This window comes from Pseudorasbora parva, chromosome 25 (genome assembly GCF_024679245.1).
Source record: "Pseudorasbora parva isolate DD20220531a chromosome 25, ASM2467924v1, whole genome shotgun sequence".
In the NCBI taxonomy this organism is placed as follows: domain Eukaryota; kingdom Metazoa; phylum Chordata; class Actinopteri; order Cypriniformes; family Gobionidae; genus Pseudorasbora; species Pseudorasbora parva.
The window spans coordinates 32227058-32254253 of NC_090196.1; the positions used below are offsets into that span (position 1 = coordinate 32227058).

Consider the following 27196-nt stretch of genomic DNA (forward strand, 5'->3'; position numbering starts at 1 on the left):
AATAAATGTCGTTTTTTCGCCTCAGCACATTCGCGTTCGGTGTGGAAGCGCTCATTACACAAACAGCTGATCGAGAAAAAAAAAACATTGCGCGAATTATTCGCACGTCAAAATCGCGTCCAGTGTGAAAGGGCCTTTATGGTGCGTTTGAGGCCATATCCCTTGCCTATACCAAAAAAGACCTCAAACCAGTCAATACCAATAGTCTAATAAAAAGGCTATATTCATTTAACTGCCATAGAAATCAACAGTTTCACAGATAATGATAATGAACAAGTTGTATGTTTATTATGCTCCGTGTCCAGATAGAAAAAGTGCCATTTACTAAACGATTGATTGGGCCAGACAAAATGACAGAAATCACTGAATTATTCACCGTGGCTATAGTGTAGAGGTAAGAGATGCATGGCATCAAGTTTTGACGCAAATCGAGCATAGGCTCGAATCCGTCTTTTGCCACACTCGCTCTACTCCCTTTCCCCATCACATATCAGATCGGAAAGGTATTTATTTTCCAAAAAAATAGAAAATATTAGAAAAGGGAAAATCAAGTGTTTAATGTGTTTAATAATACGTTTCTTAATAAGTTTCTCGGTTAAGGGGTAGTCAATGTAAGCAGACATGTGCTGAATTAGAGACGATAAAAGTGAGTGGGTCCAATATCACTGGTCTTAAAAAGTGGGGGGGTCTTGTCCACACACACACACAATGGTTCCGACGCCCATGAACGCAACACGGACCAAAGACATGTAAACTGACCAAAAACAGGACATAATATCACAAGATGTGATGCTACAGGTCAGCTGATTTGACGACTTGGAAAAATCAGTGTATCCTAAATTAGTAACGTTAACGTTAGAGGGCAAATGTGGAGCAACGAGGAGCCTCATAAATATTTGGTCCGACGAGCATGTTTCGAAAATGCTAGAAAAAACGCACAAAAAGCAAACCTGGTTCTTCTCATCAAAGAACCTGTGTTGCCCATTAGTCGGTACTGAACTGCCGTCTTTTTTGCAGCAGGTCTTCATTTCTGCTTTGCCTACAGTGGAGGAAATCCTACTGCTGTTTTAAATGTTTTGAACATTTTATGAGCTCTCTTAATGAGTTCCCAGCTGGTAAAAATAATGCCATATTTACAAGCATAAAATGATGGCGTTTAATCCGCATACAGCATTGTTTTGAATGTTCGGTAAACGAGCTCCTACATCATATAAGCCGACCAATCAGGTTGTAAGCGTCTCCCTTTGCCTTTAATTCGATAACTTTAGGTTCGCTGTTAAAAATGCCAGTGTGAACGCTAAGCGGACCAGGGGCCTGTACCATGATGGCAGTTTAACAAACTCAGGTTTACAGGATTAGTTTTGAGTTGACAAAACCAAACCATTGTATTAAGGCTTTGTTGGTCCCATGATGCTGATCATCAGCTTGCTCTGTTAACTCAGGCTTTGATCCTGAGTTTAGCTGTGACATCAGCAGTGAACAGCCAATCACACGCTGTGGAACTGAGATTCACTTCTCGCGAGACAAGCAGTGAGATTAAGTTCTCTCTTCTGCAGAATATTACATGATTGAAAAATATTAAGAATTTTAAAAAAATACACATCAAGAAAAAAAGCAGTCTATGAAAGAGGACAACTTAAAGAAAAAATAGTATACGTTAATGCAAGTAAAAGTTATGAAGTTAGTTTACCTGATATAGAGAAAATTGAACATGTAAGCTCAGTAAGCTTCTTTTTTTAAAATAGTTTTATTTATTGATTTTAAAGCGTATTTATATGACTATGTAGGCTATTTATATTACTTTTAAAAAAGTGCCTATTGATGATTGATTAACTAAAATGATAAATGTGTAATTGATTAAGGGTATAATAATTGCATAAATCATCTAAATCGTTCAAAATTATTTCTTTTTTTATAAATAAGCATTGTGAAAAAAGCCAGACGCTTTAGTCTTTAAAAAACATTTGCTCTGTAGTGACCTTTAATTTGGAGCAGAAACAGGGGGAGTGGCTTTATTGCATCAGAGGCGTGTCACTTTACTCACAGCTGATTGGCCCAATTTCAGTTTGAGATCTCTAATCCAGAACATAACCTGCCCTGGAGCAGGTTAGCTGTGGAACGCAAGTTACCATGGCGAGGAACACAGCTAAAAGCCAAACCACTTTAATGGGACCTAAAACCCAGGATTGGCACAAACTAAGCTTAAACAAATCAGGCTAGCCATCTAAACCAGCTTCATGATACAGGCCCTAGGACTATGTTTTGTTTTTATAACTTTTATAATGTTTTTGATAACTCCCAAACCAACCCAAATAAGAATTGATGCTCTCTCTGTAGGAAGCTCACTACATTTTAGAACAAAGTGGATGTCTGACATGCTTCACAACTGTTTTTTGTGAAGTTTCTGCGGTAATATGTGGATATAATCTGAAGTGATCACTTGTGGTTAGTTCTTGACAGCCTTCCAAGAGTGCAAATCACATAAAAGTACTCTTCGCCTGACTGCTGTGTGACTTATTTGGCACAGCGTTCAGCAAGCTTTTGTTCAATATCCCTATTGTTCGTCTGATGCATGTGCGGATACAAAAAAAAAAACGGACTGTAATTGTCTATAAACCTTCAATCTACGGATTCTCTTTTAAAACAACCAAATAAATAATAACTGAATATTAAAATATTAGACAAACCCTTAGATATAAATACTTCCAATCCCAGCATTGTTATATATATATATATATATATATATATATATATATATATATATATATATATATATATATATATATATATATATATATATATATATATATATATATATATATATATATATATATATATATATATATAATAAAATAAAATAAAATATGGGGTGTAAAAATATGAATCCCGATATTTTAAGCCAAAATAAAGCTTTTTTTGTTTTTAATTTTGTACTTTATCATTATTTTTTGTGTATTATGATCACAAAGATTCCCCCATTGCATTACATTTACATTTACATTTACATTTATGCATTTAGCAGACGCTTTTATCCAAAGCGACTTACAACTCAGGAGAACAGGAAGCGATCCGTCAAGAAGAGGCAACGAAACACAAAAAGTGCCCCAAATACTAAGATTTGTACACTGCATTATTATTATTTGCATTATTATTATATTATTATATATTATTATTTGCATTATTATTATATTATTTGCATTATTATTATATTCAACATTATGTATAGTCGTTGTATGATTCTAAGCAATAAGATTATTAATGTAATAATGTCACTGAAACTCCGTAAACTTAAAGGGTTACTTCAGCGATTAGCATATGGCTTTGTATCAGTAGAAACCCTGAGGTATATTTGAATGATTGTGTAATTTCACATTTCTACTACATTAATGACCCAGTTTAAATACAGATTCATCTTCCCAGCGCTGAAGTACTCCTTTCATTTTTTCCCCTTCACACATTACTCACGCTTTCAATGCAGGCAGCATTCTCTCCCGATGATGAGAATGAAGTGTGCTTACCCCATTAAACAAGAGGGGTTAGTAAGAATTAGTCTTAATAATCCACAGTATTTTCCTGTATTTATTTGGGGTATTTATATTGATCATGTGTAGTAAATTACCACAAAAAAAATTAGTTTAGACTGGAATAAGGTGAAACCAGAGCAACGCAAGTTGTTGATAGCTGGCTGATAATGTTATTAAATTGTATATGGTAGAGACTTAGACTATTTGTTATTACATTTTTTAATGCTATTTTTTAATGATTGTTGCCAAAATAATTAATCAGTAAACCATACAAACTGGGTAAAATAAGGGAACAAGAGAAACACATCAAGACATCATACATAAATGAGGGGAAAAAAAGATGCTTTGCATTTATTTTACATTTATTGTCTGTATTGGGTTTACATATCACGCGGTTAGGTACTTTTACTGTGTGTGCGCGTGTGTGTGCGAGTGCGAGTGCGCGTGTGTGCGAGTGCGCGTGTGTGCGCGTGTGCGCGCGCGTGTGTGTGTATGCGTGTGTGTGTATGCGTGTGTGTATGACCATGTCTGGTCAGCTAGACAGCCACCACTGAAGACCATTTCTGACCCAGGAAAAACCCTGAGTATGTAAGGATGAACCATCAAAATTGCTTTGAGTAGTCCATACTACTAAAACGAAATGTTTATCTGGTGATTTAAATGGTGTTTGCGCTTTGACTTTTGAGGCGTGTCATTCCGGCAGCGCGTCCGCTTCAGATGATCAATGCAATCCATCACAGCTGTAATCGCAAGAAAGCTCGTCGAAATGACCGCTCTCAAACAGTAAATGTTTAGCTCGTCCAAGAATTGTAATTCTGCATTTACTCACTCTCATGTTGTTGAAACGGGTAAAATGATCTGCCGATGGGGTGAGAAAAATCTAGTTTCTTGTTTCCATCCAAACAGAAATAAGATTATTTTTCTCACCCCATTGGGAGATCATTTTGCTTGTTTTAAGAAAAAAACTCACTTACTTTTGATATTTTTTCCCCAGAAAACAAGCAAATATACCTTATGTCATTTTACTGATCTAGTAAATGCATCTTGATTTAAGAGTATTTAGATATTTAGCCTGGAAACAAGAAAAAAATACTACATAAGAAGAGCAGTTTTTGTGTGTGTTTAGTGTGTGTTTCACAAGGACGATTCAGGAGATCATCTTTTCACAACCTGCTAAAGTTCAGATGATGGCACTTGTTCCAAACGGCTGTAAACCTTCGGATTCTCTTGCAAAACAACCACATGCGCCGCTGATCACAGATGATTAATATTTGCTGAAATCCAAGGCCACTGTGTACAAATCTTGTCCGATCAGGATGACTGGTGCCTTAGAAACTCGCCCAGAGGAATTGAGTAACACGAGTTTCAATCTGGCCTGAGTTCAAATGGAGTTTGATGGTGTCATTGGACAGGCAGAGCAGCGGTAGGCATCAGCGCTTCAGAAACTTAGTTGTGTCAGATAGTTTGGAGATGGTTTCTACTGTCAGCAGTTAGTATATGGTTCACCCAAATGTGGACATCTTTAGTACCTGAAATGCAGTCCTAACACAGTCGGCACAATCCCCAACAGCTAATAAGCGTAATGTCGTAATGTGTAAGCGTCTGTAAACCTCCAGTGTTTGAAACTGACACGTTTGAAAAACATTCACAAAACATTAGCACGCACAATATAATGAACGATGTACATTACGCCAATGCTTAACTGCAATTTAAGTCACAAAATACCTATTTTCTATTGTTATTGTGAATTGTGGCGAGGTGAACGAGCGAGGGACATGGGAGGAGCGAGTGGGACCGGGGATGTGATTGCGAAGGAGTGTCACCTGCGAGCCACACCGGTATCGAGTCTTCTCATGAGGCATTTAACTCTTTCCCCGCCAGCGTTTTAAAAAAAAGTTGCCAGCCACCGCCAGGGTTTTTGACAATTTTCACCAAAATTTAACAGCCCATAGAATATTTTTTAATGAATATCTGAGCATGCAATATATCAAAATACAGAGCTGACCTTCTTTTAAACAAAAAAAACAAACGTTTTATTCTAGCTTCATGCATTCCTTTTTTATCAACACTTGAATATGGGTAGGTTTCATTAAAAAAAAGCAACATTTTGAACAAAAAGCTGAGAAAATCAAATTTTTGTGAAAGACTGTTTCCAGATCAGATTCAGAGATGATCAAACACAGATGGAGGAGATCGAGTCCATCGACACCTCTAATGCTTGCACAGTCCTGTAGCTCGTCCTGGGTCCACATTTCATTCAGTAACATTAGGCAGTTTTGATTCATATGCTGTTTAATGAGGCTGATCAGGTTATTTTTAATATGCATATGATTACATGCGATAGCTCGTTTCACTGCGTCTTCCTCATGTGTGTATGATCAGGAGATTCAGTACTCATTCAGAAGATGCGCAATAGCGACCGACAGTGAAAACACGGCAACCCGGAAAATTCCGTTATTGGCCTGGAAGCGTTTTCTCACAAATAATGGAAATTTCCGTGTTTGGCGGGGAAAGAGTTAAGGACGAGCATCACCAGTCAAGGACGAGAGAGGACCAGGCCTGAATACAGTCCATACCACAGAGACGGACGTCCTGCTGCTGCTGTTTCTCCTGTTCAATTTATTTTAGCCTCCGGATCTGATTCTGGATCATATCTGTATTAGTTGAATCTGATTGATAGCCATGGTTTATTAGGGTAGCGGTTTCTTCTCCACGCTTGAGGACGTCACCGCTTTTGTGTGCGCTCGTCATTCTTTAGCTCCGCCCACACGATACGCCTCCAGGCGCTCGTTTTTTTCCGTAAAAGACTCGGTACAGCCCATATTTCTTTTATAAAAATAATAAAACTAAAGACTTTTCGGAGATATGAAGGATGCAATCAGGGCCGGCCCTGACCAATTTGCTGCCCTAGGCAAGATTTTACTTGGTGCCCCTTGTATCAAGGTTTTTATATGTTGGTTGTGTTTTTATCATTTTTAAAATAAAAATAAACGAACACACACACACACACATCTGTTTCACTATCTTTGTGGGGACTCGTAGACGTAATGGTTTTTATACCGTACAAACCGTATTTTCTATCCCCCTACACTGCCCCTACCCCTAAACCTACCCATCACACACACACACACACACACACACACACACACACACACACACACACACACACACACACACTGCCCCTAAACCTACCCATCACATTCTGCATTTTTACTTTCTCAAAAAAACTCCTCCTGTGTGATTTATAAGCCTTTTGAAAAGTGGGGACCGGCTCATTGAAAAGTGACTACTATCAGCTATTACTATCCCTATGGGGACATTTGGTCATTGGTCATGACATTTTGGGACACACACACACACACACACATTATTTTTATATTTAAATTTTTAATATTTAAAATGTTTATTTAGTGTGCATTTTATTTTATTTTTTAGCTATTTTATATAAACCTAAAACTGATCGCGCGTTCAATATCGGACACACTAAAGCACTCGCTGGGCAGGAGGAGATTGATGCGGTGGTCTGGGAAGAGTCTGGGGATTTGTTTAAGGTTTTTTTTGGTAATATTTCAAATTAATATTAATAAAAAGTAGCAGTAATAAGAAGTAGCCCCCCCCCCCCCCCCCCCCCCCAACTTTAAAATCCTATCTTATCTGTTTGGTAAGCATGGCAATTTCAGTTAGGACCGCATTTAGGAAGCTATTACAGAATGACATTTCTTAAATGCATAATGTTATCTTAACTATGGATAGGAAATGGGTATTACAGAAGCATCCTAACTCTTAACTTTAGGACAACCCCACTAGCATCAAAGCAACTTAACGTCAGTGAAGAACGACCGGTAGCTAATGCTCCGTGACGGCTCGTTGGCCTCGGTAATGTTGGTCGCAATTCCTCAGCTAACTGCACCATCATGTGTTGTTGGAGTCTGTAATTATTTACAAGTATTTTATCATCAAAACGCAGCACATCCTCCAAAAGTCTCTCCACCATCAAAATGTCGCTGCTCTTCATCTTATATAATTAATAAATGTAACGCTCTCAAAAAAGGATTTTAGTACTGTGATTTTTACTGCTGGATTTCAATGTAATGGTCATTTGCAGCAGTATTTGTGAGAAGCTTTGTTTTGAATGAGAGCGAAATAAAACTGTCCGACTCGGAAGCAGCCGTTGCTTTGCTGTCAGTCTCCCCTCACCCCCCTCCGCTAAACCCCGCCCACTTTTATAGCAAATTTTCAAAACTGGTGGGAACTGACGGCTGCTGAAATAGGGGGCTTCATGGCCCTTTAAAGGGGGGGTGAAACACTCAGTTTCAGTCAATCTCATGTCAATCTTGAGTCCCTATAGAGTAGTATTGCATCCTTCATATCTCCGAAAAGTCTTTAGTTTTATTATATTTATAAAAGAAATATGGGCTGTACCGAGTCTTTCCGGAAAAAACCGAGCGCCTGGAGGCGTATCGTGTGGGCGGAGCTAAAGAATGACGAGCGGTGACGTCCTCAAGCGTGGAGAAGCCCATCGCTATCGATCTCAGCTAATAGAGATATGATCCAGAATCAGATCCGGAGAAACAGCAGCAGCAGGACGTCCGTCTCTGTGGTATGGACTGTATTTAGTGGCCTGTCAACATTTGTGTGTGTTTACTCGCAGTTAATGAGGACATGATTCGGTTTATGGACTATTGTATGCGACTAAACCTTAGCAGTTGCACGTCAGACTAGTGTAACGTTATACAGAGAACAACAATGGAGTCCGTTAGCGCATTTGAATAACGAAGCACGCTTTGTGAGAACGCTAGGTTTATGTTTGGGTGGTTTTACAATAAACAAACCGACACCTATAGTGGTCAGCTAAACACATGTATTTAACCACACACCATAGATCGCATGCTCCATTGATAAATTAACTAACGTTATACACGATCGTGTCGTTTACTGATGTTTACTCACGGGACGACAGCCGACAGCACAGACATTTGAAGCAGTTTTACTCACCGGCTGCTTCCAAAGCAGGACCGAACCTTTATCGCTGGGACCGCTCCGTCAAAAACACACTTCTTTGGTATGATTTGGTGAAGTCCTGTGACAGCAGTGACCGTGGAGATCCACTTTGAGACGCGACTGAAGCGATGTTGTGAAGCTTCTCGTCATTTCTGCGTTCAAATCGGTTCAAATGCAGCGCTGCCTTCCCAGAATGCTGTGCTGAAGCGTTGAAGTCGCTCGACGTCACCCATAGGAATAAAGTGGAGCGCGGCGCGACAGAAGTGTTCACGGACGACTGGATCTGCACCTGAGAGACTGTTTACGGCGTGCATTTCCTCTCTCTCGCTCTAGTCACGCGCGCGCACCCTACCGGGAGAAGAGCCCGTACGGCCCATACAAGGACCTTCAGCTCTATCGACGTCAAGCCGACCCATACTCGAAAAAAACTCGCCGAAACTTGTGAGAAACCGGAAGGAGTATTTTTGACACAGAAATACTCCATCAAACGTCCAACATTAGTTTTTGAAACTTTGTCTATGTTTAGGATGGGAATCCAAGTCTTTAACAGTGTAAAAAGCTCAGTATGCAAGAAACAGCATTTCACCCCCCCCTTTAATAAAGCATTATATGCTGATCAGGTCTAATAGTCCAGCGTCTGGAGATGACAGGATGAAGGGAGTGGCGAGGAGCGCTGGTTTTAACTTTCACTGAGATGAGCAAGTCTGAAGCAAATGCCTAGTCGAAAGCAAGCCTCCAATGGCACATGTTAATATCGGCTTACGACATAAAAGATAAACCGCTTTAATAATTAAAAGAATGGAACAACCAATATCTGTTTTTTTAGTAACACAAGTCTCTCTTCAACACAGTTTATAGTTAGTATTTCTAATAAAATAACCAAACAAACATGAAAGCTGTTAATTTTAGCATGGCTGTGAGGAATGGGGTTAGGGTGACACGCCTCGGTTATTCACGTTTCGGATTACGGACCATAGCACGATTTCAGCACATGCCTTCGCTGGTCATAAAGTCCACACAAGATGAGCGGTTCAGCATAGCGGGCTTCATAAAAGATGACCTTTGACTCCAGACTGAAAACAATACATTGCAAGTCAATGCACTGATATCTCAAGGACAAAGACGACCAAACACTCTCAGGTTAGCTTTAGTCAAAGATTATCTAGAGCAACACCACCCTCACCTTGAGGAAGATCATTCATTTAAATGTGTCGATCAGTACTGTGTGGTTTCCATGAGAAACAATTACTAAAAAATGAGGCCTTTGCATGTGTAGAGACATGCAAATTTGTCATACTTACCATTGTGGGACATGCCCACAGACAGGCACTTCTGAAAGCGACAGTATTGGCACTTGTTTCGGTTCCTCTTTTGGATCTTACAGCGGCGTTCACACTTATCGTACTCCAGTTTGAGGCGAATGGTCCGACGGAAGAAACCCTACAAAGTTGGAGAAACAGAAACCAGTTTGATTTTCAAGAAAAACGACACGTATTCCTAAACAGATCAACGCATGTTTTAAATATCTGTCCTGTCCTGTACTGTACTCATTCTATTTTAAATCTCATTATTAAATGGGCCATAAAATTATGTACACAATCTAAACCAGGCGCTTCTCCAAATAGCCTGGCAGTACATTTAAAGGTTGTGTTTGTCCTCGTATGTCCTTGAATCCGTCGGGGTTTCCTACGCAGCTTCTGCCTTCCAGGCATGGTGACAGAGATTCAAAATAGGAATGAGGTTGATAATCTTTCCCATGAGGAGCACATCCTTAACGTTAGGGGTCAACGGTATGATCAATCTAATATCATGGTTTGGGAATACATCAAAATACAGTTTGCTGAAAAAGTACTGTATCTATCTATCTATCTATCTATCTATCTATCTATCTATCTATCTATCTATCTATCTATCTATCGTTCTATCGTTCTATCGATCTATCGATCTATCGATCTATCGATCTATCGATCTATCGTTCCATCTATCTATCGTTCTATCAATCTGTCTGTCTGTCTGTCTATATCTCTATCTATCTATCTATCTATCTATCTATCTATCTATCTATCTATCTATCTATCTATCTATCTATCTATCTATCTATCTATCGTTCTATCGTTCTATCTATCGTTCTATCTATCGTTCCATCTATCTATCGTTCTATCAATCTGTCTGTCTGTCTGTCTATATCTCTATCTATCTATCTATCTATCTATCTATCTATCTATCTATCTATCTATCTATCTATCTATCTATCGTTCTATCTATCGTTCTATCTATCGTTCTATCTATCGTTCTATCTATCGTTCTATCTATCTATCTATCTATCTATCTATCGTTCTATCTATCTATCTATCTATCTATCTATCTATCTATCTATCTATCTATCTATCTATCTATCTATCTATCGTTCTATCTATCGTTCTATCTATCGTTCTATCGTTCCATCTATCTATCGTTCTATCTATCTATCGTTCTATCTATCTATCGTTCCATCTATCTATCGTTCCATCTATCTATCGTTCCATCGTTCCATCGTTCTATCGTTCTATCGTTCCATCTATCTATCTATCTATCTATCTATCTATCTATCGTTCCATCTATCTATCGTTCCATCGTTCTATCGTTCCATCTATCTATCTATCTATCTATCTATCTATCGTTCCATCTATCTATCGTTCTATCTATCTATCGTTCTATCGTTCTATCGTTCCATCGTTCTATCTATCTATCGTTCCATCTATCTATCGTTCCATCGTTCTATCGTTCTATCGTTCCATCTATCTATCTATCTATCTATCTATCGTTCCATCTATCTATCGTTCTATCTATCTATCGTTCTATCTATCTGTCTGTCTGTCTGTCTGTTTGTCTGTCTATATCTCTATCTATCTATCTATCTATCTATCTATCTATCTATCTATCTATCTATCTATCTATCTATCTATCTATCTATCGTTCTATCTATCTATCGTTCTATCTATCTATCGTTCTATCTATCGTTCCATCTATCTATCGTTCCATCTATCTATCGTTCCATCGTTCCGTCTGTCTGTCTGTCTGTCTGTCTGTCTGTCTGTCTGTCTGTCTGTCTGTCTGTCTATCTATCTATCTATCGTTCTATCTATCGTTCTATCGTTCCATCGATCTATCGTTCCATCTATCTATCGTTCTATCTATCTATCGTTCTGTCGTTCCATCTATCTATCGTTCCATCTATCTATCGTTCTATCTATCTATCGTTCCATCGTTCTATCGTTCCATCGTTCTATCTATCTATCGTTCTATCTATCTATCGTTCTATCTATCTATCGTTCCATCTATCTATCGTTCTATCTATCTGTCTGTCTGTCTGTCTGTCTGTTTGTCTATCTATCTATCTATCTATCTATCTATCTATCTATCTATCTATCTATCTATCTATCTATCTATCTATCTATCTATCTATCTATCTATCTATCGTTCTATCTATCTATCGTTCTGTCGTTCCATCTATCTATCGTTCCATCTATCTATCGTTCCATCTATCTATCGTTCCATCGTTCTATCGTTCCATCGTTCTATCTATCTATCGTTCTATCTATCTATCGTTCTATCTATCTATCGTTCCATCTATCTATCGTTTTATCTATCTGTCTGTCTGTCTGTCTGTCTGTTTGTCTATCTATCTATCTATCTATCTATCTATCTATCTATCTATCTATCTATCTATCTATCTATCTATCTATCTATCTATCTATCTATCTATCTATCTATCTATCTATCTATCTATCTATCTATCTATCTATCTATCTATCTATCTATCTATCTATCTATCTATCTAGTGTGTGTGTTCTGCATTCAGTTGTGTCTGCGTTTGTTCAGGGCTGTTCCAGATCTTGTTTTTGTTTTGACAAACAAAAAAAATCCTCACATTTCATTCATTCCTATGAGGGTCAAATTGACCCCAATAACTTTAACCACATAAACTCCTCGAATCCAGTCAATTGTGTGTGTATTTCAAGTTCAAGTGTGAAAAAAATCTTTAAGTATTGGACAACTGAGATGAACACTCGATTATAATAAAAAATAATAATAAAAATTCAGGTCAAAATGACCTGAGGCAAGGATAAGATACTTATTACCACACAAAAAATATCCAATTCCTTGATTAATCGTAAAAATAATCGTCGGATTACCAAAATAATCATTGGTGACAGTCCTATTTCAGAGTAAAACATAACTATCGCTGTCTCTGCATGTGCTGTTGGTTTGGGTTTCATGTGCATTTGGGAATGCATATAAAGTCTGACGCACTGTGCTTCATAAAGTTTTGCACTTTTGTTATTTAAATGCGTGGAGCAGCTCGGTTAACAAACTCCATCTCTGCATATGTTGAGTTTGGGCAGCTTATAAAGTTAATTTGGCAACACTACATGTATAATTTCTCCATATTTGTAACATAAATCACTTATAAACTCACGCCAACACAGGAGAATACATCAATGCATTTCAAAATACAAAGTGTTGCTTGAAAAAAAAACCGGCGAGTACTCATCTAATCGTCAAAATAATCGACCAATTAATAAAATAATCGACAGTTACAGCCCCTTTTGAATGTTTTTAACGATTAACCTCTGCTACAACGGCCAAAATCGCCATTTGATACCTTGATAATCAAAGCGCTATTCTCCTCGGTATCCCTGGAAATGACAAATAAGCCAGAACCGAATGTCGTAAATGCATCCAAAGCATGAAATCAAGCAGCTTGCACAATCTGGCAAAGCCGTGAAGACGACCAGCGGTTTGCCAGCAGAGCGGAGACTTAAAGAACAGGCTGGCAAGAAGGGATGAGGCTGTACAAACTAATGGATGTTGCTTCACACATATTGAGCCATTTTGTCCCTAGATACACTAGGTTTCGAAAGGGAGATTAGATGGAGAGATACAGAGGGAGATGTAGAGGAAGAGGAGGAGAGGTTGAGTTGAGGACAAGAACGCGGGAGGTGTTGTGGGACCGCATGTTCAAATCACAGGCATCAAACATGACCGAGCAGAGTGAGTTCTTGTGAAATGGATAGTTATGGCTCTGATTCAACAAGCCACGTTTGTTTTAAAGCACATCAAACATTTTGATATTACAGTAGTGGTGGAAATTAGTGATATCTAAAGGCCCATTCAGACCAATGACGATGATTATAACAATAACCAGGGCTTGGCAATGACTTTTTTGCTCACCAGCCGCTGTGGCCTTTGGTTTTTCAACGTTAGTAGCCACTCAGAATTTTCACAGGCCACAATTTTGACTTTATAATGACTTAATCATTTGGTAGCAGGTTTATGAGGCTGCTGTCACTTTAAGACCTGATGCACTGATGAATTACACTGTTACACATGCGTTTTCTTTCTCAACGGTTTACGTTCATTTAAGCGTGCACACAAAGCCGCTTGACAGGCCTACTGTAAGGCCTATAAATTAATAAATAGCTTCCAACGTTTCTTGGAAATCGGGGCCGCGATTAATATGCAATGTAAATGTATATTATTATGATGTATAATTGTCTTGTACTCTCTTGTCCAGAGTGCGAGTCGAATGAAATGTGCTTTACCTGGCGTACTGTTCCTACTCCAGCCGGTGCGGTAATATAAGCAGTATTAGAAATGAGTATACGGATAAGCCTGTGTAAATGATAAACACCGCATCACGTCACACAGGCTTTATTTAACCCCTACTAAAGCATGCTGACCTCTGCAGCTGTGGCCCTGTGACATGGCTCAAGCAGTCCCATAACGTACACCCGCACTGGGCGAGGATGCACCTGTTGCCTGTGTTTTAACATCAGGGTCAAGGCCAGAGCTTGACAGGCCTACTGTAAGACGGGTGACAAAGGAATAAATAGCTTCTAACGTTTCTTTTTACGAACGCAAAGAGTATTTGGGAGGTAAAGAAAGTTATGCAAGTGAGGCGTCAAAATATACAGAGCCAAAAAGACCATGAATATCATGAGATGCAATGCAGTCATTGGTTATCGGTTTGATCAATATTCAATAATGACGGTATCCATTTTTAATGATTATAATATTTGCTATTATTTTTATTTTTTAATTAATGAAAACTTTGATTTATTTATTGAAATAAAAATAATTTATTTAAAATTATTATTATGTATTAATAATAGTCGCCGACCAATATATATTTTTTTCTATGGTTGATGCCGATATCTTAAAGAGCAGGGTGGCCGATATAAAGTCGATATATATTTATAATTAAAGTTTTCATATGTTATAAATCTATATAAGCAGAAAAACAAATCGGCCGTTATTTTTTATTAAAAGTCAAATATCGGCCAACCTATCGGCCTTAGCTATATATCGGTCAACCACTATTTCATGCATTCTGAGTTTTTTACACTGTTAAAGACTTGTATTCCCATGCTAAACAGGGACAGCGTTTCATAAGTTGGACATTTGGAGTATTTCGGTGCCAAAAATACTTCCGGTTTCAGAAAGTTTTTTTCTAAAAATGGGTCTATGTGATGGCAACAAGGGCAGAATTTCCTTGTGCGGGAACTTCTCCCGGAAGGACGCGCGCACACGTCGACCAGAGCAAGAGAGCAAAAGCACGCCCATCAACACGCTTTGCTCAGCTTTGGGGAAGTCGTCGGCTGTGCTGCACAGGTCATAGGACTTCACAAACCAAAGAAGTGTGTTTTTGGTTGTCAGGGCAAGACAACCCTGTTCAGCTTCCCAAATAACCCAGCATTAAGGAGACAGTGGATGGAGTTTTTTTTTTCCGGAGAAGCAACATATTTATTCAAGCAATTTATTCAATACTCATTGGCTGACCCCATTCCACGTCTCCAGACATATGCGCATCTTATGTATAACCTCTTACTCGTGCTGCTTTTTTTTAATAATCAACATATAAAAAAAATATAGGCCAATATATAAACTAAATAGGCTACGTTTCCTTTAGCCCACGGCCGACGATGTCGCCGGTGCATGGACATTTTCCTTAATGACAGCTGATATAACTCACAAAACTCCAAAAAATGTTGCCATACAGATAACAAGACATAATTATAAAATATAAACTACTTTTTTTTGTGTATAGGCTACTCTTGCATGCACTCACTCCAAACTCATTTTTAAAAATGTTTTTTGTTTATTAAACACAAAGTTTTAATTTTAAAAGCATTTCTAAATTCAATTCATATTTCTAACCAATGAAATTCAAAGCCAAAACAACAAAATAGTGCAAAAAAAACTCTTTTAACTTAACTTCTTTTAATTTTAATCAATGTTTGGATAACACGCGGCACGCAATGTCTACTTCCATTAAAAATAACAGCTATTGCGAATATACATAAACTTACCAACATGCGTGCATACTTTTTGGAATGACTTGTCATGAGAGGGAAAAAAAATTTTTTAATCGGATAGCAGCAGTTAATGGAAACGCTGTCATTTCTCAATAGTTTTTAGTTTAGTTGCCTAAATATTGCAACGGTCAAATCTGTAACGGATAAGCAGCTACTGAGAGAGCAGTCCAAACGAATTCAAGTGGATTCAGGCTGATTTGCAAACGTGTTTGAACCATTCATAGAACATAATTTAAGCGTCAAAATGTGTGCATTGCGCAGTTCAGTTGAACCTAATGCTGTTAAATTGAATATACAATTTTTTTTATCCTGGGCCTCGCACCACTCTTGCAACGGGCCTGTGTACACTGTGTGGGAGAGTGAGGAAGAAGTGAGAGGGTGACGGTTAGCTTTGGAGCGAGTAGGAGGGACCTGGTTTCAAATAGGCTAAATAAATGAACAGATCCGATAAAGAATGTATATACAGTGAAACGCGTCTCTGTCATATACAAAATATGGCATAATTATCGCGAGACCTTATCGATATAATATCGGGCAACGTGATATCGCGATTACAATATTGAGTTGATATCGTGCACCCCTACTAAAAACAAACAACTGGCTCCAGTATCCGTAATAAAATTAAAATAACAGCCGATTTCCAATTACAATTTAAAATACTTCAAATAGCTTTAATTTTCCAATAAAATAGAAGGGTCTTTCTGGCCTTCATACAGCTCTTAGAGAACACACGTGAACACACTCTGGTAAAAACACGTCCCATCTATTTTGTTGTTCTTCTGACAGCAATATTATGACTATTGTGTCCAGTCAACAGAAGTTCCTTTAGACACAAATCTGAGGGCAAAACATCCTCAATGACCTCCATGGGGCCGGTTTTAAGCCAATAAGGAGAGTGTGTCCTGGGGCTTAAACAGGCCATCGGTGCATGCGGGAGAAGTTTAGTATAATGCCTCTATACATCATAGAGATACACATATTTCAGGGTTAAATTGTCTTCAAAGAAACTTGTACCGCAAAACCAAGCAAGCAATTTTGCCTAATAGCCGTCCAAACCGAGCCCTGCTGTCTGAGCGAAAACGAGGCAAAATTTGGGCTATCAGTGAAAATGTAATCGACGTCTAACCATAGACTAGTCATCATAAACCTATCAAAGAAATGAAACCAAACACTGTAATCAATCACTGTTGACTTTGCTTATATGATGGAATATCAAACATCTCGCAAAATATTTGGCCAAACACGACATGCAACCAAATGCAAGTTTATTTTGGCTAGAAGTGGTTTACTCATATATAAGGTCTATAGTTAAACAAGACTGTGAAATAACAGCTATTGCTTGCTGGGAAGTGAGCATATAGCAGTGATGAAGTGTTGGCATTTAACGCCTTTCTGAATTATCAGAAAACAATTTTGAGTTCACCCAAAAATTACAATTATCCCATAATTTACTCGCCCTCAAGCCATCCTAGGTTAGTGACTTTCCTCTTTCAGCCAAACACAATCAGAGTTATATTAAAAAAAAAATGTTCTGACTCTTCTAATCTTTATAATGGGAGCGAATGGTACCCTTTTTTTAAGCCCAGAAAAGTGCATCCATCCATCATAAAAGTAATCCATATGACTCCATGGGGGTTAATAAAGGCCTTCTGAAGCCAATCAATGGGTTTTAGAAAGAAAAATATACATTTTTATAACGTTATAAACTAAAATCACCAGTTTCCAACTGTATGCGAGTCTGACCTCTGACCAGACGCATGACGTATTGATGAATGTGGAAACACAGAGGACAGAGCAAAACAAAACACCGGTCATGAATTAGAGTCTAAAATTAGAGTTTGCAAAGAGAAATGTGGGAGGAGCTTGAGTTTGTTGTTTGAACCGCAAGAGGCGTCTACGAAATGGCGTATGTATGATATGCCAATTTGTATGCCATTTTGGCGTACTATCAAGACTACATTGCCTGGAAGAGCCAGGATATCATCTCTAATAGTGTTCACCTGAAAGAACTCATACACCTAGGATGGTTTAAATGATGGGATAATTTTCATTTTTGGGTGAACTATCCCTTTAATATGACAGTAGTAAAAACACAGGTCTCACCTTGCAGCCCTCACATGCATGAACTCCATAGTGGTATCCTGACGCGCGGTCAGAGCACACGCGACACTCCAGGTTCAGAGAGGTGGAGGTGAACTCTTCCTGTCCCGCCGGGCCACCGTACACACAAGACGACGGGCTGGACGCAGGAGTCAGTGCATCTACACGAGTGAGCAAACAAACATAACAAATATGCACACTTAAAAGTGGTCACGATTAGAAACGCAATGTTATTCAATAGAATATAATAGATTCAAAATTAATAAAATTACAGAAACTGACTAAAATAAATACAATATACACTATAAAAGTTTTGTGACGCCTGCCTTTACATGCACATGAACTTTAATGACATCCTATTCTTAATCCGTTTAATATGGAGTCGGCCCACCCTTTGCAACTCTAACGGCTTCAACTCTTCTGGGAAGGCTTTCCTCAAAGTTTAGGAGTGTGTTTATGGGGATTTCTGCCCGTTCTTCTAGAAGCTCATTTGTGAGGTCAGGCACTGATGTTGGGTGAGAAGGCCTGGCTCTCAGTCTCCGCTCTAATTCATCCCAAAGCTGTTCTATCGGGTTGAGCTCAGGACTCTGTGCAGGCCAGTCAAGTTCCTCCACACCAAACTCACTCATCCATGTCTTTATGGACCGACGCTTTGTGCACTGGAGAGCAGTCATGTTGGGACAGGAAGTGGCCGTCCCCAAACTGATCCCACAAAGTTGGGAGCATTTAATTGTCCAAAATGTCTTGGTATGCTGAAGCTTTAAGAGTTCCTTTCACTGGAATAAGGGGCCAAGCCCTGAAAAATAAACCAACACCATAATCCCCCCTCCATCAAACTTTACACTTGACCCAATGCAGTCAGGCAAATCCTGTTATCCTGGTAACCGCTAAACCCAGACTCGTCCATGGGATTGTCAGACAGAAGCGTGATTGGTCGCTCAGAGAACACGTCTCACTGCTCTAGAGTCCAGTGCCGGCTGCTTTACTCCACTGCATCCACCCTTTGCATTGCTCTTGGTGATGTAAGGCTTGAGCTGCTCGGCCATGGAAACCCATTCCATGAAGCTCTCTACGCTGTTCTTGAGCTCATCTGAAGGCCACAGAAGTTTGGAGGTCTGGAGCTGTAGACTCTGCCGAAAGTTGGTGACTTCTGCGCACTGTGACCCTCAGCATGCGCTGACCCCGCTGTGTGATTTTACGTGGCTGATTTGCTGTTGTCCCCAATGGTTTCCACTTTGTTATAATCCCACTAACAGATGATCGTGGAATATTTAGTAGTGAGGAAATGTCAGGAATGGCCTTATTGCACAGGTGTCAGCCTATCACGGCCCCACGCTTGAGTTCACTGAGCTCCTGAGAGAGACCCATTCTTTCACTAATGTGTGTAGAAGCGTCTGCAGGCCGAGAGCTTGATTTATACACCTGTGGACATGAAGAGATTGAACACCTAAACTCAAACCAATACTTTTGGCAATATAGTGTAGTCCAATACATAATAATTTTATCTATAAATCCATCCTTATATACACTATTATTAAAAAATTGGTGGTCAGTAAGATTTTTTTTTTTAATGTTTATAAAATAAGTATCTTATGCTTGTACCAAGGCTGCATTAATTTGATAAATTTAGTAAAATCAGGAATATTGCAAGATATTTTTACAATTTAAAAGAAGTGTTTTCTATGTGAATATACTGTATTGTAAAGTGTAATTTATTCCTGTGATCAAATCTGAATTTATCATCATTACTCCAGTCTTCAGGGTCACATGATCCTTCAGAAATCATTCTCATATGAGGATTTGATGCTGAAGAAACATTTTGTATTATTATTATTAAGTGTGCAATACTAGAGAGAGTAGTGTGACATTACTAGTAGTCTTCTAATAAATCACGAAAATACTTCAAAATCTTTACAATAGACAACATTTTAATGACAAAACATTAAGCTAACGCCACCTGTTTACCTCTTTCTGAGAAATCCAATTGACTGCGCTGACTTTCTGCTGCTTCATCACACATTTCCATGATGTCATTTCCTCTTTGCTCGTGTATGGTGTTTTAACCTCATTGTGATTTCTTATAACCACTTGCATGTGCGCTGTCTAACTGTTATATGGTAACACAGCAGGTTATGACTCTGAAATCTGAAGGTTAAATTTAGGAATTTAATTTTTGTTCACAGAAATAATACGGATTCCATTGAGCTTCTAGAAGTGAAAACTAGGTCAGACATTCCAGAACCGCAATCTGATGTTAATTCATCAAAAGCAACACAACAAGGTCTACAAGGTCAAACATGTCAAGTGATTCTGGAAAATGTGCATGTACAGTGTAATAAATCAATGGAATATGCCCTGAATGCAATGGAGAAAAACTTTAATTTCCTGCCTGACAGTATATAAAAATAATAATGCTGTGTATTCTCAACATTCTCTATGCAAGAACGTGAAGGCACAAATATTTTGAGCTACTTTAAAATCATTTTTGATTATCATTTTGGTTGTTTGCAAATAAATCTAATCTAAACATCCCATTTTGAGTTTTGATTGACACTGGGGGAAAAAAAATATTTTTTTGGATATTTATTTCATATATCTTATGTTTTTATCATATTTGCAGATTGTTGCTTTTTTTAAAAATCAAGTCTAAAAAATTCAAATGTTTACATTGTTAGCAAAGCAATAACTTTTAATAAACTGCATTTGCATTCTTATGTAGAGTATGTTTCTGGTTTTATTGTTTGAAAATCAACTTGCAATGCAATTCATCATAACGCAATGGAAGGTAATCTAATGTAATCCAATGTAATGCAATGCAAGATAATATAATATACTATACTATAATATAATATAATATAATGCAAAATAATATAATGTAATGCAATGCAAGGTAATATAATATAATGCAAAATCATATATTGTAATGCAATGCAAGGTAATATAATGTAATGCAAGATAATGTAATCCAATGTAATGCAATGCAAGATAATATACTATAATATAATATAATGCAATGCAATGCAAGGTAATATAATATAATGCACAATCATATAATGTAATGTAATGCAATGCAAGGTAATATAATATAATGCAAAATCATATATTGTAATGCAATGCAAGGTAATATAATGTAATGCAAGATAATGTAATCCAATGTAATGCAATGCAAGATAATATACTATAATATAATATAATGCAATGCAATGCAAGGTAATATAATATAATGCACAATCATATAATGTAATGTAATGCAATGCAAGGTAATATAATATAATGCAAAATCATATAATGTAATGCAATGCAAGGTAATATAATGTAATGCAAGATAATGTAATCCAATGTAATGCAATTCAATGTAAAGTAATATAAAGTAATGCAATGCAAGATAATCTAATGTAATCCAATGCAATGCAATGAAGGGTAATGTAATGCAGTGCAGTGTAAACCCAATGCAAGGTAAATGCAATCCAATGTAATGTAATGTTATGCAATGGAATTGGATAGAAACGTGTTTTTTCTTAAAAAAATTCATAGTGGCAACATCTGGGTACCTAACGCAGTGGAGCTCTCCGATCCGGAGCCCATACCCGACGACTGGTTCTCGGTCACCTCGAAGCTGCTGAGAGCATCTTCATCGATGGACTGAGAAATGTCCTGAAAGTCTCCCATTCCCCCGATGAAGTCCCTGCACAAGGGGCTGTCCAGCACGGAGTCGTTGAGCGGCGACGGGGCGCTGTAGTGCTTCTCCATGTCTACCATGTTGGCGGACAGCGGCAGAGCGCCAATCACACATCAGCCTGGAGGAACGACATGGACATACAGTATTTACAGAAACTGTTTTGCACATGTGACCTGTCACGGAAACCAGGGACACAAGTCGGAAGTCGGCAGCTCTACTTTCGAGCAAAATGAGTAAGAAGCGTTTTTATTTATTTATTTTATGGGATTTTCGCTTTTTTGCAGAATCAGTTAGTTGAAATCACGAAGAAGCCTCTCCGTGTTTGAGAAAGCAGTACTTGTATATTTAAAAGCGTACATTTTGAGGTTGAAATCGCCTCGTTTTGTCTGTGTGTATTTCCATACTGGTGTTTGTTATTGCCCCGTCCTCCAAGGGACGTGTGGCTAATTATTTATGCAGCGCTCTGGCCGGCTGTAGAGATGATCTGAGCGATGATTAAAGCAGATAATAAGACTGGATAATATCCCTAATCTACAACTGAGCGAAGAAGAGGAAGAATGTATCGGACTGGCGTCAGATGAGTTGCACCGTAAGACATCAGAGGCTATATCGATAGTAACATTTGACAAAGATAAAGACAGAGAAACGGGGAAAATCCGTAACCGTGGTTATAGTGTAGGGTTAAAGGGTTACTTCAGTGATTAGCATATGGCTTTGTATCAGTAGTAACCCTGGAGTATATTCAAATGATCGTGCTCCCCCCTCTTATATCCCCCTGAGACGAGAGATTTATGCATTTTATTTCTGGAAAAATTCCTCTCGTGACGCAAATTGACGATATTTGCGTCACGAGAGGAATGATTGCCCAGAGGCTAAAGACTACAGCCAGCAGAGGGAGCCATTTCCGCATGTTTTCAGCTCGTGCATGGGGAATGGAGATCACACTTACAGCACAGCTCAGCTGCAGGCATTAATTTAAACGGATGCTAAGCAATGTAAGTGTTTTAACTTCTCAAATTAATTTCTATGACAGTTAAGCTTCCAAAGGCATGAACTGAAAACGCCTTGTGAATGTATGCCGCGAATGTGGTCGCGATTACCTCAGCTGTCATCACGAGAGCTCATCAGCTCATTTATGACGTTAAATGTAATCTGACTCCTAATCTGAGTCTGCTGTGAAACTCACGCGGCAACTCGATCGTTATATTGAACAGACACGTTCAGTATTTAATTGTAGGAACTCAGTCACAGTAATCCAGTAGCGGTGGCTTTGTGAATGGCCTCACAGGGCAGCGAAGCATTCTGGGAATTGTAGTCTTTCATCCCCATGAGACAAATACATTTTCTGTCTTTTCTCAGTCTAGAAAGCACCAAATTAAAAAATAATTTCACATTTCTACTACATTAATGACCCAGTTTAAATACAGATTCATCTTCCCAGCGCTGAAGTACCCCTTTAAGTTATGACCCAACATGATCAGAGGTTTAATCCGCCTTTTGCCACACATTCTCTATTCCCTTTTCTATCACATATCAGATCGGAAAGGCATTTATTTTGAGTAAGAATTGAGAAAATATTAGAAAAGGGGAAATAAAGCATCTAACGTGTTTAATCGATTAGAGGTAGGTAAACAGACGTGCTAATTGGAGATGATAAAAGTGAGTGGGTCCAGTATCATTGGTCGTAAAAAGTAGGTGGGTCTTGTCCCACACACACACAATGGTTCCGACACCCATGTGTACAAGATATTCTTTAGCTGCGTAGAGTGGCAGGACATGTGAATTATACGACATCTAGAAGCAAACAGACGCACAGTACATCCACTAAGAAGACCCCGGCAAACAGAAAGTGTGCCTGAACGACTTATTTCAATGGAGGCAACGAGATTTGCAAGAATACTTTTCTGTTTCTTATGGGGTGTTTCCATAAACACCAAAGTTTGTCGTTTTGTGTTCATTCTAAGAACACACACACGTTATCTCATGTTTAGACCTTCCCATACCTACCTATTGTTATTAATTTTAATCGTTAGCATCATATCACTTGCTAAACAAACCTTACTATATTGGGCTTTTAGATGGTTATGTTAGCATCTGCCATCCTTTATTATTAGTAGTATGCGGTCTGATTTTTCCCGTTGCGTCTGTCGTTACTAGCAACCATGCAGCTTTACAGGGGGTGTGGCTTATGTAAATGAGATGTAAATGAGCCCTATTGTCACTCCCAGCAGGTGAGAACAGGTGAGAACTGCAAAACTTCAGAGGCCGTTTTCTCTCGTTTAAACTTTTTTAAATGCCTACATTCAGATGGCCATAACTTTCCAAATATTATCAGATTTCCATGTGTTACACATTTTTGGAAAGCTTGGAGACTACACTTTCAGAATCTGTGAATAACTCAAAATGCCCCAGAACCGACTTGTGTCCCTACTTTCCGTGAATAGACACATATAGATATTGTAACCGCAAAGACACATACAACACAGTACATAATAAAGCATTCATATTCCGATTATTTTTACACTAGTTGCAGTCATAAACTGTTAAATTATTTATCTAGATAGATAGATAACAACAATAAGATGGATCAAAGATATTTAACAATAACTCACACCGTTTTTCAAACTACTCAACATGAATCAGTTTCGTCTTATTTAATTTAGGCACAACAAATAACAGCTTGTCAGATAATAGCTCTACTAAAAGCTTTGTTCGTTTTTTTTGTTTGTGTGTTGCAATATTTTTATCAGCAGTAAATTTGTTTAAGTTCACCCAAAATAGCCTTATCTAAACGTCTGTGTTGTGTCTGCCTGACACAGAGAGAAAACCAGAGAGCAAAACCAGGCCACAGGAGCTGCAAGCTTTAAAAAGACTGCAGATGGATAGTAAATATCATTGAGGCGTTAAGCATTTACTCACGTACCACTATAGGTCTATTTTGAGGTTGTGCAGGTTTTCATGAACTCGACACAATGAAAGTGTTAATAGTTCATCTGAGGGCTAGATCACATGACAAGTTGATAAATTACACCAAAAAAAGCACCGTAGTGAGTTTCACATCAAATTACCATGATAGTTTTTCAGAGCAACGAGATGTTTCTCCTACAAAAAAATCCCACATCTCCTCTTAAAGTTATGTTCCAAGAATACTTTACGTAGCAGGTATACTAAAATCAATGTACTAGAAGTATGCTTGGAACGTCAATACTTCTTGGGTCTAAATTGGCCCACTTTTTAGTGTATAAAAGTATACTTTAAAGAGTTCTACAGATTCCCAGAGGTCCTCCAGAAAGTTCTCCCCAGAAAATTGTAGAGAATTAAAAAAACAAAGCAAAAATGGATAAAGTCTACTGAACAGGCCGTTTCATTTCTAAAAGTTTCTCTCCTTTATTGCCGTATAAATACTTTCCAGAATTGTATGTTTGCTTTGTATCCACCATTGAGTATTCTTAATGCAGTACGTAAGATACTTACTTAAAAACATTATTGTGAAAGTTGCTTATACATCTTCTTCAGGTTTATATAGCCAACATTAAGTGTAGCCAAATTACGTTTTGGAAACAATATTTTTTAGTAATAATGTCACGGATAGTATTTATCGAACGGTTCATAAAAACATGGATTTTAAAAAGGGGGTCCCTCATAAAAGGTCCATCATATGTGGGTCCTTGGCATCCTAAAGTTTGAAAACCCCTGAACTAGGGCCCTGGGATATTTCATAAAAATGGCATTTACTGTATAACTAGGAATCTCACAGAATTTGGATGAATAAATCAAAAGTATGGTACTACACTTCATTAAATCACTACGGTATATATCGCCTGTAAACATTAAAGCGCAAAAAGACTCCTATTCAAATATTATTAAGTCTCTGTGTGAATGAGCGGCGCGGTTTGTCGACTACACACTCGGCACACGTGAAATACGAAATCATCATTAAGAAATAATACACTTTAAAAGATCGATTATTTTATTGCTTTCGTTTGATTACCATAATTTTTGACAATACATTTGTATTAAATCATAAATCCAGAAATAGCATAGAATTTATAAAAAAGTAAACAATTTTAATAAATTATTAAAGTTTATGAATTAAATTGATTAGACATGATTTTAGATGACAAAATTAATTAAACCATTAAAATGAATCCAGATCATAAACGGGATTTAGGAAAAAATGAAACAGATTTCATAGGACCCCAAAAATGTAAGATTTGTTCAACTTTGAATAAATTGGTGTTAACTTGTATGTTTAATGATTTAAACGAATTGGACATGATTTTTGATTACTAAAATTTACTGAATTCATCAAAATTAAAATGGAAATTTAGAAAGAAATTTGGGAATGAATAAAACAAGTATAAGCAAGTATAAGCCAAATCTACTCAGACCTTTCTATACTGGACTATACTTCTGTATTCAAGTATACTTAGAATATTTGATACTGATTTAATAGGGTCCTAATTGACGAGTCATCTTAGACAAAGAAACGTTCTTTGAACAGTTAATAATCAAGGTCAACATGACAAACATAAACATACACGCCACTTTCTAAAGCCAAGTGTGTTATCTGTACGCATATTGAGCTATCTGTGTGTACGTCTACGCTGAAACGAGCCATCATCTCTGTGTGTATGTCTACGCAGTGTGATTCCGCGTGAATGTCTATGCTGAAACGAACCATTGTGTGTGTGTGTGTGTGTGTGTGTGTGTGTGTGTGTGTCCACAAGGTAAATGAATTTATAAACATACTAAATTATATAAAATGCAGAATGTTTCTTGTGATGGGTAGGTTTAGATGCTCTGTGTATGTGTGAGATAGGTAGGTTAGGGGGTGTGTGTGTGAGAGAGATGGGTAGGTTTAGGGGTAGGGACTGTGTGTGTCTGTGTCTGTCTGGGCATGTTTTTTGTCACATATGAGGACACAAATGTGTATAATGCCATGGGTATGACACAGGTATTACAGGAGAGGGTGAAATATGAGGACATTACCCATGGCCCCACTTTACAAAAGGCTTATAAATCACACAGGAGGAGTTTTTATGAGAAAGTAAAAATGCAGAATGTTTCCTGTGATGGGTAGGTTTAGGGGCAGTGTGCGTGTGCGTGTGTGCGTGTGTGTGTGTGTGTGTGTGTGTGTGTGTGTGTGTGATGGGTAGGGGCAGTGTAGAGGCATAGAATGAAACACGTTGATAAACACACTTAAAAGCGATTATAGGTCTTGATAGCACGCCACAATGGCAGACGAATTGGCATATCACACATACCCCATTTCATGAGATCAGTCTGACATGGTAGAGACCCTAAGTGACAAAAAAAAGTGATCACTCGCCAAACCCCGCCTTAACCATTATCATCATCTTGGGGAACGAAACAAAACAAAAAAAAAGGTTAAGAATGAAGTACTTGCATACCGCACAGAAAACTACTTTTTTAATAAAGTATGCGATATGCATCGCTAAACATTTCAAATGGTTGCATACAAACTGTGATGTTATATTCAAATTGTGAAAATATTGTGCAGCACCCAATAG

General features: G+C 38.0%; 1 protein-coding gene across 2 annotated transcripts in view; it reads right to left on the reverse strand.

The window, feature by feature from the left end:
• Window positions 1-27196, reverse strand: part of pparab (peroxisome proliferator-activated receptor alpha b) — a 70375-nt gene that overhangs the window by 17063 nt on the left and 26116 nt on the right. For both annotated transcript variants that reach the window (XM_067436820.1, XM_067436819.1), the window contains exons 2-4: window positions 21535-21780; window positions 17987-18144; window positions 9827-9965 (exon numbers count right to left, since the gene is read on the reverse strand). In XM_067436820.1, the coding sequence (XP_067292921.1) occupies window positions 9827-9965; window positions 17987-18144; window positions 21535-21742 (505 nt within the window). In that variant the 5' untranslated portion in view covers window positions 21743-21780. The remainder of the gene's footprint in view (window positions 1-9826; window positions 9966-17986; window positions 18145-21534; window positions 21781-27196) is intronic.